Raw genomic sequence first — 14,484 nt, forward strand, 5'->3', positions numbered from 1 at the left:
CTCCTCATGGTTGTTCGGTTCTTCAATGCACATCCCATGCATTTGTCTCAAGAGATAACATGTAATGTTATTTTGCATTGACAAAATAAACTATTGCCCAGTCATTTTTTTGTTTAAAAAACAAAAAAACTCTAAACCCATGCAACAAGTGCGGGACATCATCTCTGTTGACACTGAATATAAACACTGCATTGTTAAAAGTATTCATTGGCTGTAAAATGTTCTTGTGAAAATGACCAAGTCAAATATATTATTTCGTCCTCTAAACGGTATCTGGCTAGCTTGACACCCAGACATTCTAGAAAGCAATGGAATGCCTGTGCATTGAGCTTCCATGGGAGGCTCTCTTACCTGGTAATTGCATAGCCTTCCCTCTTCACTTTAGTCATGCGCTCATACCATGGTTCGTGTTTCACTCAAACCTTGTAGTACGTTCTTGAGTTTACCTCCAATTCAGTGTTTTAAACAGCCTGCCCGATCAACCATGAAGCTGGGAAGGGAGGGGGGGGCTCCCTGTATAAATCGCTCATGCCATGACAGTCAATCTCCTCTGTCAAAAAGGCAGTCATGTCTGCCTTCAGCCGGGTTCCCTTGTAGTAGCGTGACTTCACGATGGAGCAAGATAAATGTTTTGGATTGACGCTTTCGATTACATGGCACATTTACGGATCAGGTGTTGTTAAGTGTAGATAGGGGCAATATGGTTGAGGTAGGGAATAAACAGACAAACACTGCATCTGACTGGAGATGAAAACATAACATTGGAGGGCAGCAGCCATCTTTATCCCCTACCAAGGCTAAGGAGAGGCTATCTGACGTGCAGGGCCATGCTGAGGTATCAGTGTATGACCCCTCATAGAGGGGATGCCATGTTTAGGCAGACACACCAACATCCCTGCCCCAACTCTCTTGGCTCTTTCTCACCATCCCCACCTCATCATCTAAAGTTCCCTGGAGGTTCCATGGAGAGACTGCTGTCAATGGTAGGCTGTCTTTTTCCAGCCCGAGACTCAATCCCAAGGGCCCAGCAGCCGAACCATCTGCTCCACCCCCACCCTCACTCCAGACATTCTCCCATGTCAAACCTGCCTCTCCCAAGGGCCCAGCACCCATACCACCTGCTTCACCCCCACCTTCACTCCCTACTTTCTCTCCCTCCCACGTCAAACCTGCCTCTCTACCTTTAGCAGCCTGCACGACTATCACAGAGACTAAGAAACTCCTCAAAGAGACTCCGAGACAACTCTGAGAGTTGCCATGTAGAAGTGCTAAGTCTCATAGAGGCGTCTATTTATGAAAACTGTTCAAGTCAGGGCACCGGGGGGTCACTCACTAACCAATGAGCCTTTTCCAGAGAAAGTGGTTAACTTTTCTAAATGAAAGCATGTTGCCTTTCAGCATGAATCTGTCACCCCCTCAACGCTTACTTTAAAGCGAGCTCTTCTGACCATTTGATCTTTTCTAGAAAAGTTATTTTTTGTTTATTGATCTTATTTGCACACATAAACTTGATTTGTCACTTTTAACTGAAACATGGCTAGATCAGGTGTTGGATTGGTGTTACTCCCCTCGCTGAAATAGCTCCCCCAAACTTCACGTTTATGACTACTACCAGAACAGACAAAAGAGGAGGGGGGATAGCCACACTATTCAAAAAATCTTTTCAGTGCAAACAGTCATCCTTTAGTGACTTTATATCGTTTGAATACCTCTGTGCTCTCATTGAGTTCTCTCCTCATATTGTGTTAGGAGCTATTTACAGGCCTTCAAAGCAATCAGCTAAGGTTTTCTTGATGAGTTAGACAGATTTTGATTGATTTATTATATCAGGGGATTTCAGCATGCATGTAGATAATCCAGCTGGTCATACCCTAGACCCTGTCATCACAAAGGGTCTCAATATCTCCACAACCGTCAAGGACTTGGCCTTATCTGATCATTTCTGGGAGTTCTTTGATGTGTCTATGTCCCCACACATTCAGAACAGATATATGAGTGTAAGAAAGAGAGTCATAAATGATCACACGAGTGCTGCCTTTGAGCAGGCACTTTCAAGGACCTTAAGTCAACTGTCAGACTCTGTAGATGATTTGCTAAATAATTTTAATTCAAAAATGGTCAATATTATGGATGACATTGCCCCAATAAAAGTTAAGACAGTCAGCGACAAACAAAAAGCACTGTGGAAACAAAATCAAACCGTTAAACACTTGTGTGCTATTCACAACAGTTGAGAACTGAACTAACCCCCCTTTACAGTTGGTACCTGAACTTCTCTCTGTTAATAAGTGCAGCGAGTTGGCATCTTTTTTCAAAGGTAAAATGTATCAAATCAGGCAGAACATATCATCTCAATTACTAACAACTCAACATTGGAAATTACCACGTACAAGGAGAAGGGAACTTCACTTGATGACAATGAACCTCTGGGGAAATAAAAATAATTTCAATGATTCCACATGCTGCTTAAATACTTTGCCTACCAACTTTTTTTTAATCTGTTTTTCACCTCTTAGCAGCACACATGTTTGAAATTGCAAATTGCTGTCTGGCTAATTCACTACATCCCTTAAAACCGCTGTTATAAAGCCCCTTCTAAAAATGCATTGTAACACTTTATTTGAAGGGTGAGTGCATAGCACATTCATAAAACATTACATAAATGTTTCATAATCCATTTAGGAATGCATGAATCAACATTAATTCACTATGTTACATTACTATGGAATACTATGTTGGGTTGTTTTTTTTCCCAAAATAAAATTCCCCCTTTGCAATCATATTTTCCAGTCAACAGAAAATACTGGCTCTGTCCAAATGACCTGGCCTGGCCCTATCTCTGCAATGCAAACTTATGTTATCTGTGTAATCAGCTGATTCTATACCAAAGTCGAAAGGTTGTGCAACACAGTCAAGATCAAGATGGACTCAAGGGGCAATACCATTCATTGCAATATTTCAAACAAAATGCCTTTTGAGTCAGAAAGCATTTTCATTATCTACTCTTTACTTTAAAAAAATGCTGTAAAACTTAATAATGTCTTGGAATTCAATCAAATAGGTTACAAAGAAAAAATAAAGACTTATGTTGAGGAAATGACCATCGCAGTGGATTGAGAACAAATTGGGTTTTTTTGTGTTGGTTAACCATTTTCTCTGTCAAACTATGGCTAAACTATGGCACTGCTTAAGAAGAAAAGAAGCATAAGTGATATTGCCTTTTGGTTTTTCTTACTTTGAAATGTTGTGTTGCATAATACGTTAGTATGTTATTGTATGTGCCCAAGTCTTAAATGCTGTCTTAAATCTGGCTGGGTTCACTGAGAAACATCCTCTACCTTCCATTATCCTTCAGAGACTACCACTTTGGAGTCTAAAGCCACTTTACTATATGATATTGTCCAACCTCTTTGTAAATAATTTATGAATAGCTTATGCATGCTGCTTTGCATATCACTTTAGCATATGAAGAATTTATCACTTTAGCCGTGAAGGATTTATAAATATTATGAGCATTGTTTGAAATATTGGATTCCTTCTTGATTTTGACCATGTTGCTTATCTGTTTTACTTTGATACAGAATTGGCTCAAAAGAAGTCTGCATTACAAAGAAAGGGCCAAGCCATATCATATTTTCAGTTGTGTGGAAAATACCACAGTGGAAAGGGGACTTTTATTTAATCCATTACTCCATAATTATGCATATGAAGGTTGCATTCATTTTCTATACACTCACCCTTCAAATAGAGTGTTACCAAAAGGATAATTTAGATGCTTCCATACTAAACAATTACCGGCCTATATCCACCATGTGTTGGCAAAATCATTGCAAAAGTATACGTCATAGCTTTATTAATGTCAAATGGCTATTTTGATAACTTTCAGTCAGGTGTCCTCGCTAATCACAGCACTGAAACAGCTCTCATTAAGATTTTAACCTACGCCTCAATACCGTTAGAGGCAAAACATCAGTTTTAAATCTGGTTAGACTTTAGTGTTGGCTTAAACACGGTTGATCTTAATATATTACTACACAGAATAGAACATTGGGTTGGATTTTCAGGGTATTCAAGTGGCTTACGAGACAAGCTTTTTTGCCATTGGAAACTTACCTCAACACCAACATCTTTGACCTGTGGTATCATCCACGGGTCAATGTTGGGGCCTTTGTTATTCAATCTATATATGTTTCCGCTTGGATAGATCATTAAAGACAACAACATTTCCAATAATTGCTATGCTGATGACACCCACATGTACCCTCTCACCTACCCCTGAGATTTCTTTGTCAATTCACTGACTAAATTAACAGCTGGATATCTCAAAGGACAAAACTGAAAAAATCCATCAGATTAATCTGATGGTAATACCTACTGTCAGAACTAAACATGGTAAAGCAGCTCTTAGCTGCTATGCTGCTCAGCTCTGGAACCAATGTTCTGATGACATCAAGGGTGCTCCAAATGTAACCTGCCTCAAATCCACACTTAAGACCAAACTGTCATCAGATGTGTTTTGTTAACTGATTGAATGCACTCTACTTTTTATTTATTTACTTTTTCTTACTTTTCTTTAGCTTCCTGTTTAATGTTTTATTTGTCTATGTTCTTTCATAATGCACTTTTACCTTTTTTTAATCTCTTATTTTTTTCTATGTTCTTTTATCTGCATATTTGTAAAAGCACTCTGAATTATCAATGTGTATGAATTGTGCTATTTGAATAAACGTCCCTTGCCTTGCCTCCAACGCTGTCTTTCCTGCTGTGTGATTTATTGCTGAACTCAGAGGAAGCGTTTACCAGACGGAGCACCAAGTCAGTAGCCTGAATGTGAATGCTTTCAGAAAGAAACTGCAGAAACGTAAGTGTCTTGGCTTTTGACAGAGTCCACAGCTATAGCATATAGAGTGCATTGTGTTGGAGGGAAACTTGGGAGTGAAGTTTTCAGTGGTGAGGCAGACCAGAATAACTGAGAACTGGTTGCACATGTTGCCTTTTTTGTAGTAAATGCATCATCAATTTTAATTGCTTTGGGCATTTCTCATTTGTTCCTGAAAGGACAGCAGATTGAATGTAAAATAATGGGTGGAACCCAAGAGTAATTTATGATGCAATCCTCATGAGAATTTCCATGGCAAACAACACACTGCCCATCTTGACATGGTGTTCAACAAAACCGGTCATAAATAATGCTTGCCTCGGCTTCTGTTTACCTTGTTTAACCTTCCTCCAAGGTTGAGACATAGAGAGAGATAACTCATATGTTAACATAGGATACAGTTGGGGATAGCTGGGCTTAATCAATTCATGAGCCTAATAAATATAGCCAACATTATCCATGAAAATTCAACTGAGGCTGACGGCTTAAGTTAGCCACCGTGATTTGACTTTGTCATGCTCTTGTCAGTCTGGAAGTTTGCCCACGGATCCATCCATCAATCCATTTAGTCATTTTTTTGCCTATTAGCCCATCATTTCAGTTTGATGACACTCCACACAGTGCATTTCTAGGGCGCATTAACATTTCGGGAATCTCATATAGACTCTGGCAACAAAGAACATGCAATGTAATTATGCCCCCATAATTGCAGGTTTAAACGCAGTCACCTCCACAGCACAACACTGCAATCTCCATTTCGCTATCTCCTCCATCGCAAAATGCAATAATGAGGCCAGCTAATGAATTATGACTGTCATTCCAACAGGGCTGAGTTATCCCAAGGGCTGAGAGCCAAGAAGGCCTCCCTGTGGGTGTAAAGCCATGGGACTGGGACTCTCCCCTCGGTTTCCCTCCACTCCAGCTGGGCGATGGGGATACAGTAGGGGGATTTGTCCTTCGCCACAGGAAACTTCCTGTTGTTAATGCGACCCGTTAATGCGATTATCCGGACGGAGACTTTAAGATAATTTAATGCATCTCCACGGCTAATTTGGATGCCATGTTGGGGATGTCACCGGCATTTATTGACATTCTGGGTGCCGTGCGCGCTCTGAGAGTCGACTCTCGAATTAGCATACAATGTGGACAAAAGGGGAGATTCCGTTGGACATGCCGACACCCATATGCTAGATTTAATTCTATTTACACTTAGTCCTCTCAGTGGCTCTCAAGGTCTAATTGAAGCTGAGCCCCAGTGGATCTTTTGCCAACAGAGAGAGAGAGGGAGGGCGAGAGAAAGCAGAGAGAGTCACACATCCACTTTCCCATTGTAAACCAAACAGTTGCTAATGCATACCACTTGTTACTGGGGCATCCAAAGGACATTCCAGATGCATTTAAACATTTAATCCTTGCCGTTTGATACTTATAACAAACAGGGAAATTGAGAATCCTGTGACATGTACATCATCGTATAATTCTTCACTTACATACACCTACTTTATTTGTCTGTCAAGGTCGATTGTATCTCTATATAAAATAGTATTATTATACCATTATTATACACAGTGGTTACAAACTGTGTGCATCTGAGTCAGAGACCCACTGAAATGGTCATGTATCACCCTGTGTTTAGTCTCACCTTCTGGCCCTGATGTTGCCCTCTGCTGTAATGTATTATTGGTATGGGTTGTAGTGCTTCTATTCTGGACATGAGCTACATACTCGGCCAAACTCTGCCAAAGAGGTTATGTTTCCATAGCCATTTTTTTGTCTGTCTGTCAGCAGGATTACGCAAAAATGACCAGGCCAATTTTTCTTGAAACTTGGTGGAGAAGTGTAGCATGGGCCAAGGAAGAACACATTCAATTCGGGAGCGGATCTGCATCCACATTTTTTCATTCTTTAACACGTCTTCACTCTCAGAGTGCCCTTCTAGTTATTATTATAACAATTGGTAGAGATACAGTTCTGTACAGCCTATAGATACTGGACAACAACATCAACAACAACAACATATATTGAGATAGTTCTAGCACCACGGCAAATAAAAATAAACACATCATCTCTTCCTTTTAATTAGTCAGTCTCTGGTTTGTCATTCTCAAGTCATATTATCTTCAACAGTGGTCTTATAATAAACACAACCCATAGCAATCACATGTTACAAGTGTGATTCGATGTCTGTCTTGCGTAGGTTTATGACTTGAGAATGACACTTAATTAAATGAAGGTGTATAAAACACCTCTCTCCATTCCTTCAAATACAATTATGCCATGTCTTAGGTACAGTAATTAAACAGTGTGGAGGACATCTCCCCTCAGAGTGGTGTGTTGATAAATAAATCTGGAATAACCACTATGGTAGTCTTAGAAATCTCCAGAGGTAATCTCCAAAGCAGTGATTAAGAGGGAGGCTAGTGTTATTATTATGCAGAACATCGACCAGCCTAGATCTTCTGTCATCTTAATCCCCAAGACTCTGAATATGTCATGGAATAGTTATGAACAAAAGAAAGTTCTGGAATTACAATTAGAATGTCAGGAATAAATGTTCTTGTCTTCACTCACTCAGATTATGCTAACAGATAACTGTCTGTCCAGCTCTCACTCAATTGGTATGCATAGCTAAAATGATACATTATATTATAAGAATGTCATTTCTCATCTGCAAGATATAACAAGATACAACACAGGGTCTGTGTGGTATTTATGGCTGTAAAATATATTACATTAATGTACAGGCCTATCGATTTAAAAGCTGTCTGTCATTCTGATTTAGTATGCCACATGCCAAACTTAATGAAAACATTCATTTCGGTTTCATGACTGACTGAGCCATATGTGTTGGTCTAAAGAGATGGGAGCTGATGTTGAACGATGATATGGCAAATTTGGATCACTCTTTTAACTATCAAGGTGTAGCTTGTGAGTGCTGGAAAGACCCCAAACAACAAATCTTTTATCGCATTGTGCTGCCCTCTACGGGCACTTCTCTCTCTATTTCTCTCTCCCTCTCTCTCTCTCTCTCCCTCTCACTCTCTCCCTTGCTCTCTCTGTATATGTATTTGTTTCTGATCGATTTGAATACAACATACAAAATAGAACATTTTGATCAAGCAAACGCTCTTAACAATCATCACTTTATACCCGGTATCTGATGTCAGTAATTTGGTACCGCCTGGCCAAAAATCTGCATTTGATCTGACAGTTGTACAGCAACAGTGAGCCAATCGAAATCCAACTTCCACTAGTTGAAGCGGTGGTTAAATTTGCCTAACAATAATGCCGATGCAGTTCTACACGGTACCAAGCTCATAATGCCAGTGATTTAGAATAATGGAATAAACGGATTGCAACCCGGAGTCCGGACATAACACCAATGTGATGAGCGCTTGACTGAAACATAAGGACACCTTGGAAAGATAGAGCATATGAGGAGGGCGATATAAGCCATACCACTCAGAAGAGACCGGGGGATGCGAGCTTTGCCCATCCGTTTTCGCCGGTCTGCGTTCCAGAGGGAGGGTGGTCTCGGTCGAGATGAATGTCTAGATGGTAGCATATGAATTTCTCGCAATATTTCACTCTTCTTTTAGAAATGGACACATTTTTTCAGTCTGTGGTTTCGATGTGCAGGTGGACATCCACCGTGAGAAATCTATAGTCTGACGGTGTCTTCTTGACCGTCACATTGCCAGCTTAGAGATACAGTTTGTACAATTCTGTGGTATTCAAACCTCCTGGAGACTACGGACCTTCGACTCTGAGGATTTTACAGTTGGGAAAGCTGGACTAATGTGATCGTAAGGAAACATACAGATTCCTGGCGCTCGCAATGCTTTCACGTTTTCGAATTCTAACCCGGTAAGATTTATTCCTAACAAATTAGTTGGAAAAATGCATGTGCTGCCACGGTCGGTGCCGATTTATTCCTAACAAATTAGTTGGAAAAATGCATGTGCTGCCACGGTCGGTGCCGTGGAGCTGTCTATGGTTCTGAAATGTATGTGCCACTGATGCACTGCGGGTGTTAAGTTGTATACTGAATTAAAAGGAGGTAGCAACTGGACATTAGGACGGCGTAATATTTCAAAATACCTCACAGAGAAAATGTGACATTTTCTTGCGAAACGGTCATGAGTCATGATTCATTTTGTCCGTTGGTCCTTTTTCTTGTCTCTGTGGTTAACTTCCCGAAGAACGTTTTTATTTCAGGCCGGTTGTGTTGCTACATTTTAAGTGCCATTTAGACGAGTCGGACATCGATGCATTTCAGTTGAGTTGGGTTATCACTTCACAATGTAGCCTTTATTATATCACAAACTATACAGAACCTTATTCAACTGCACGTTAAGTAGGCTATCTCACGCATCACGACAGGGATTGCTGCTTTTGAACATAGCACGATAAATAGACGCGAAAGAGTTCGTGTTCATCTTAGTGTGCGGCTCAGCATGTGTGTGTGCGCAACTGAAAAAAAAGAGAGAGCCAGTGCGAGAGGGTGAGGGAGAGAGAGATTTTGCGCCTGAATCAAGTCATCTTTCTTTCGATGCGCTACAGATATGTTTCAAATCGGTATGATATACACTACTATTATTTCACTTTGGTTAAGGGGATATTTGTGTGTTAATGATGACGTAGCTTAATGCATTTTGCTTTTTAATGAACTCGGGTTTTGTTTTTGCCCGAGGGATGACGGGCTCAAATTGTCGTGGCTGTTACAATCACTGTTTCTAGCGCCTGTGAGAGTGGCGATGAACGTTATCTTGGGTTCGAGCACATACCGTACGTTAATGTACTGGGTTGCTACCCACGAATGGAAAACCTCAATACTCGTGAGTTACCCCTTAAAACTTGCAGTATGTTTTTCATGTTATTTGCCAGTATTTTTTGAAGGGTGGCATTTGTTTTGACACGGCATTGCTGTAAAAGGCTCCGGTTATTGTTGATATTGGTGTTTTAGGATATTTATTTGGATGAATTACTCCGTGCGGATACAAATATGCCTCCGTTCAAGGGGAAGCATTGCTTGACATTTGTGGCCAAGAGCACTTTGCAACAGAGAAGATGGAACATCTAGGCTGTCTATGTTTTTTTGTAAAATACATCCACTCAAGTTGTACCTAAGGTTTCTAATACTGCAACATTGCGCAGCAAAATAGGTACGCGTTTTTTTTCTGTCCGCAAACGTCTGTTATTGTTACTGCCTGATTTTCAAAGAGGCGAGAGCGTTATTCATGTAGGCTAGCTGTCTTCATAAGAAATGGGATGAATTAAAGGATGCTTCAGCTCGGTTCTAAAATATGACGAGTACTGCACACTCTCTAGCAACAACGAATATGTAGCAAATGTGTCATATTTTAACTTGACCAACTTGTAACAAGAATATGAAACGTTTGCAACTCGATGGATTGATGGCATGGGCTATTAGTACAGGAGTACAGGGATGGATGCCAATATACAGTATATGAATTTCCAATGCTAACTATTTAATCAAAATATTGCTCCATAACAGATTCAGTGCCCTTACTGGGGTTTTTATTTCTAGGTCTACCTTCAATAAGTGCTGTAATTTATGTATCTTTATGTTTGCTCTTCAATCAATGTATTTTCTTTCCTTTCTGTATCTAGTGCAAATGCAAATGTTGACACTATTCATTTGAAATTTACAGATGATACTTGCTTTCTCTTCTAGATGACAACACAGACAGCTCCTGCACTACAGTGAATTGGGCCATTGTCTCCCATGAAAATGCATATCTGGATACTGAAAATAATCCTTTTGGTCGTGGCATCTCTGAGTCTGGTCGAGATGTATGACAATTATGGGGAGATCTGCAGAAAACTGTGTACTTGTGAGGAGAAGGAGGGGATACTATCTGTCAGCTGCGAGAACAGAGGGATTGTCAGGCTGATGGAAATAAGCCCTGTGCATTTTTCGACATACCATCTCCTGTTGACAGGAAATCTCCTGAAAAAACTGTCCCTCAATGACTTCATCAATTACACTGGGGTGACCATTTTGCATTTAGGAAATAATGATATATCGGAGATTGAGACGGGAGCTTTTAATGGACTCCAGGGTCTCAAGAGATTGCACCTGAACAATAATAAAATAGATGTTCTAAGGGATGATACTTTTACAGGGCTAGAGAGTCTGGAATACCTTCAGATTGATTATAATTATATCAGTAACATAGATCCTAATGCCCTGAACAAACTCCACCATCTCACTGTACTCATTTTGAATGACAACTTGCTGTCAGCTTTGCCTGCTAACATTTTCCGGAACGTACCATTGACTCACCTGGATCTGAGGGGGAACCGTTTGAAAATGTTCCCCTACATGGGTCTGTTGGAGCACATGGGCAACGTGGTGGAATTACAACTCGAGGAGAACCCGTGGAATTGCTCGTGCGAGCTCATCGCCCTCAAGGCTTGGCTCGAGAGCATCTCCTACACGGCTCTGGTCGGAGAGGTGATCTGCGAGACACCTTTCCGCCTGCACGGCAGGGACCTGGATGAGGTCTCCAAGCAAGAGCTGTGTCCCCGGCGGGCCATCTCCGAGTACGAGATGCGCCCGCCGCCACCACCACTGAGCACCAGCGGCTATTTCCAAACCACCCCGGCTGCTGTCACCACCTCGGCCACCTCCTCGGGTGTCTTCAGGTCCTCGTCGAGGCCCACGAAGGGCACCAGGCCTCCAAACAAAACACGATCGAAGCCCACCACCCGCATGCCATCCAACCCCTACAACTATGGGCCTATCATCGCCTTTCAGACCAAAGCCCCAGTGCCTTTGGACTGCCCCGCTGCGTGTACATGCAATCTGCAAATATCTGACCTGGGGCTAAATGTCAACTGCCAGGAGAGAAAAATTGAGAGCATATCAGATCTTAAGCCCAAGCCATACAATCCTAAAAAATTGTACCTCACAGGGAATTACATCCCTGTTGTGCGCAGATCGGATTTCGTGGAGGCCACAGGATTGGATTTGCTTCACCTGGGAAACAATCGGATAGCAGTCATACAAGACAGAGCTTTTGGGGATTTAACTCAGTTGCGTAGGCTGTATTTGAATGGCAATTTAATCGACCGTCTCACGGCAGACATGTTTTTCGGCCTGCAGAGTTTGCAGTACCTGTACTTAGAGTACAACAAAATCAGAGAGATTGTTGGGGGCACCTTCAGGTTTTTGCCCAACCTCCAGCTGCTGTTTCTCAACAACAACCTTCTGAAAACATTGCCAGGGGGCGTCTTTTCCAGTTTGTCCCTTTCACGGCTCAATTTGCGCAGCAACCACTTTCAGAACTTGCCTGTGAGCGGTGTATTGGATCAGCTTAAGTTGCTGGTGCAGATTGATCTTTTTGAGAACCCGTGGGATTGCTCCTGTGATGCAGTGGGGATGAAGATCTGGCTTGAGCAGCTCAACATGGGCACAGTTGTCAATGACGTCATCTGCGAGAGCCCAAAAAGGCTGTCAGGGCAGGACATGCGCTCCGTGCTGGCGGAGCAACTGTGTCCTGATTACTCAGACATCGTTGTGTCCACTGTGGCCCCATCTGACGAGCCATTTGTGGGCAGGGTCACCACAGCCGAGCCCTCGCAGAACTTTCAACCCCCCTCCAGCACCGTTCCCCTGTCGGTTCTCATTCTCAGCCTGCTGCTCGTCTTCATCATGTCCGTGTTTGTGGCGGCGGGGCTGTTCGTGGTGGTGATGAAACGGCGCAAGAAGTCCCAGAGCGACCGCACCAGCACCAACAACTCTGACGTCAGCTCCTTCAACCTCCAGTACAGCCTGTACAGCAACCGCTCCGTCCCTAAGGGCAAGGCCCCCGCTGGGCACGTCTACGAGTACATCCCACAGCCGCTGGGTCACATGTGCAAGAACCCTATCTACAGGTCGAGGGAAGGCAACGCGGTGGAGGATTATCGCGACTTCCACGAGCTCAAGGGGACCTATCGGAGCAATGTGGATGAGGAGAGAGACAGCACCATGCGTAGCCCCAGCTACAGTGTGAGCACCATCGAGCCACGTGAGGACCCGTCCCCGGTGCAGGACGCCGAGCATTTCTTCAGAGGAATACTCGAGCCAGACAAGCCACCAGCCACCCCAGGCAACCCCTTCGAGTACAAGTACAGCGGTCCTGCCCCGTACACGTACAACGCAAACTTTGACGTTAGACGTCAGTATTTGCATCCTGACAGAATAAGAGAAACTATGCTGTATGGAACCACTCCTAATACTGTTTATGTGGAACCCAACAGAAATGAGTACTTGGAACTAAAGGCTAAACTCCAAGTTGAGCCAGACTACCTCGAAGTTCTTGAGAAACAAACAACATTCAGCCAGTTTTGAACATTTATCTATAGAAATATCAAGCATTTTCCCAATTTATTGTGCTGGCTCAAAGAGAAGGGGTGCCTTGGCCCGCCATTCACCAACTTAAAAAACAACAACAAAACAACAACAAAAGGATCAGAAATGGGGTGTGCCCAACTGTATTACTTTTTTTTTAAAAGCTACATGACATTACAGAAAAATAAATACTCTCTGAACTTGAGTAGAGGAACAAAATAGGTGAGTGGTGACAAAAACTGGTGATGCAAAATCTATTTTTTTATGTCCAGAATTGAATACACATAAATGTAGGTGTACAGGCAATTACCCAAAATACATTTTCAGGAATATAACCTTACATATATTGTGAAATACAAAAAAAAAAATGTTCACCACCATTCAACAAAACCAACTGTACAGTACATTCAACTGTGCAGGACAATTCTCTGCTCTATTCTGTAAGTAAGTACTGTATTTATTGGTATAATCTCTGCCATGTATTTCCAACCTCTTTAATTAATCATCACTATTACCTGTTCCATGTTCCATAATCTTCTGTAAAGCTTATGTTTGTAATTTCAAATCATTTATTGTAGCGCGCATTGTACAAGTGGCTTTATTTTAACTGTGGCACACCCCCAATGTCAAAGAGAGACTTTTGCATCACCTAAAAAAAGAGAAAAAAAGTGTCTTTGTATGCTTTCTGCACTTTTTTGGAAATGGAAGACCCTAGGGTCTCCCCAGCTACCATTAGGAAAATTATTATATATTAAAAATGAATATGTGCATTCATTCTTAATATGTATTTTTAATATGTTATCAGAATTCATAAATAATAATTGAAGTAATAATTATGTTGTGTAATACGGATATTTTAATGTAACACCTATTTTTATACAAGCATTCGCAATTCTCTATCCCTTGTTTTCATGGTTTTGATTGATTTGCACTTACTGCACTATACTGACCAAAATATGTTAATGTCATCAATAAATATGATGTCAGGTTCATATATCTTTGTCTGAAAATTTAAACCATTGTTTGAATGTAATGATTTTTCAGGGGGAGCTACAGTGGAATGCTGCAGTGAGGCTAATTCAGTTAGGTTTGAATTATGCAATCAATGACTAAGTTATTACCACCGTGCAAAGATTTTCTATTCCTAATTGATTTGTGAGAATGGAAAACCTTGAAAAATCTACTTTTTTAACTGAGGTATTGACACAGGGAAATAGTCTGCATTGAGCTTGGAGTGTGTCTT

General features: G+C 41.6%; 1 protein-coding gene across 4 annotated transcripts; it reads left to right on the forward strand.

Annotated features, from left to right (window-relative positions):
* The first annotated feature begins 7,912 nt into the window (after positions 1-7,912).
* LOC105911703 (SLIT and NTRK-like protein 5) lies at positions 7,913-14,257 on the forward strand. Of its 4 annotated transcripts, none has more exons than XM_031558865.2 (2): positions 7,913-8,746; positions 10,555-14,257. In XM_031558865.2, the coding sequence occupies exon 2, from the start codon at positions 10,629-10,631 to the stop codon at positions 13,239-13,241; it is 2,613 nt and encodes an 870-aa protein (XP_031414725.1). In that variant the 5' UTR covers positions 7,913-8,746; positions 10,555-10,628; the 3' UTR covers positions 13,242-14,257. The 4 variants fall into 4 exon arrangements, with proteins under 4 accessions (XP_031414725.1, XP_012695987.2, XP_031414724.1 ...); XM_012840533.3 differs by having other exon boundaries at positions 10,578-14,257; XM_031558864.2 differs by lacking the exon at positions 7,913-8,746 and adding an exon at positions 8,846-9,457 and having other exon boundaries at positions 10,578-14,257.
* Positions 14,258-14,484: the final 227 nt, after the last annotated feature.

Source organism: Clupea harengus, chromosome 21 (genome assembly GCF_900700415.2).
Source record: "Clupea harengus chromosome 21, Ch_v2.0.2, whole genome shotgun sequence".
In the NCBI taxonomy this organism is placed as follows: domain Eukaryota; kingdom Metazoa; phylum Chordata; class Actinopteri; order Clupeiformes; family Clupeidae; genus Clupea; species Clupea harengus.

Excerpts from the sequence above, each read along its gene's own strand:
- LOC105911703 (XM_031558865.2), top strand. The coding sequence starts at position 10,629 with ATGAAAATGCATATCTGGATACTGAAAATAATCCTTTTGGTCGTGGCA.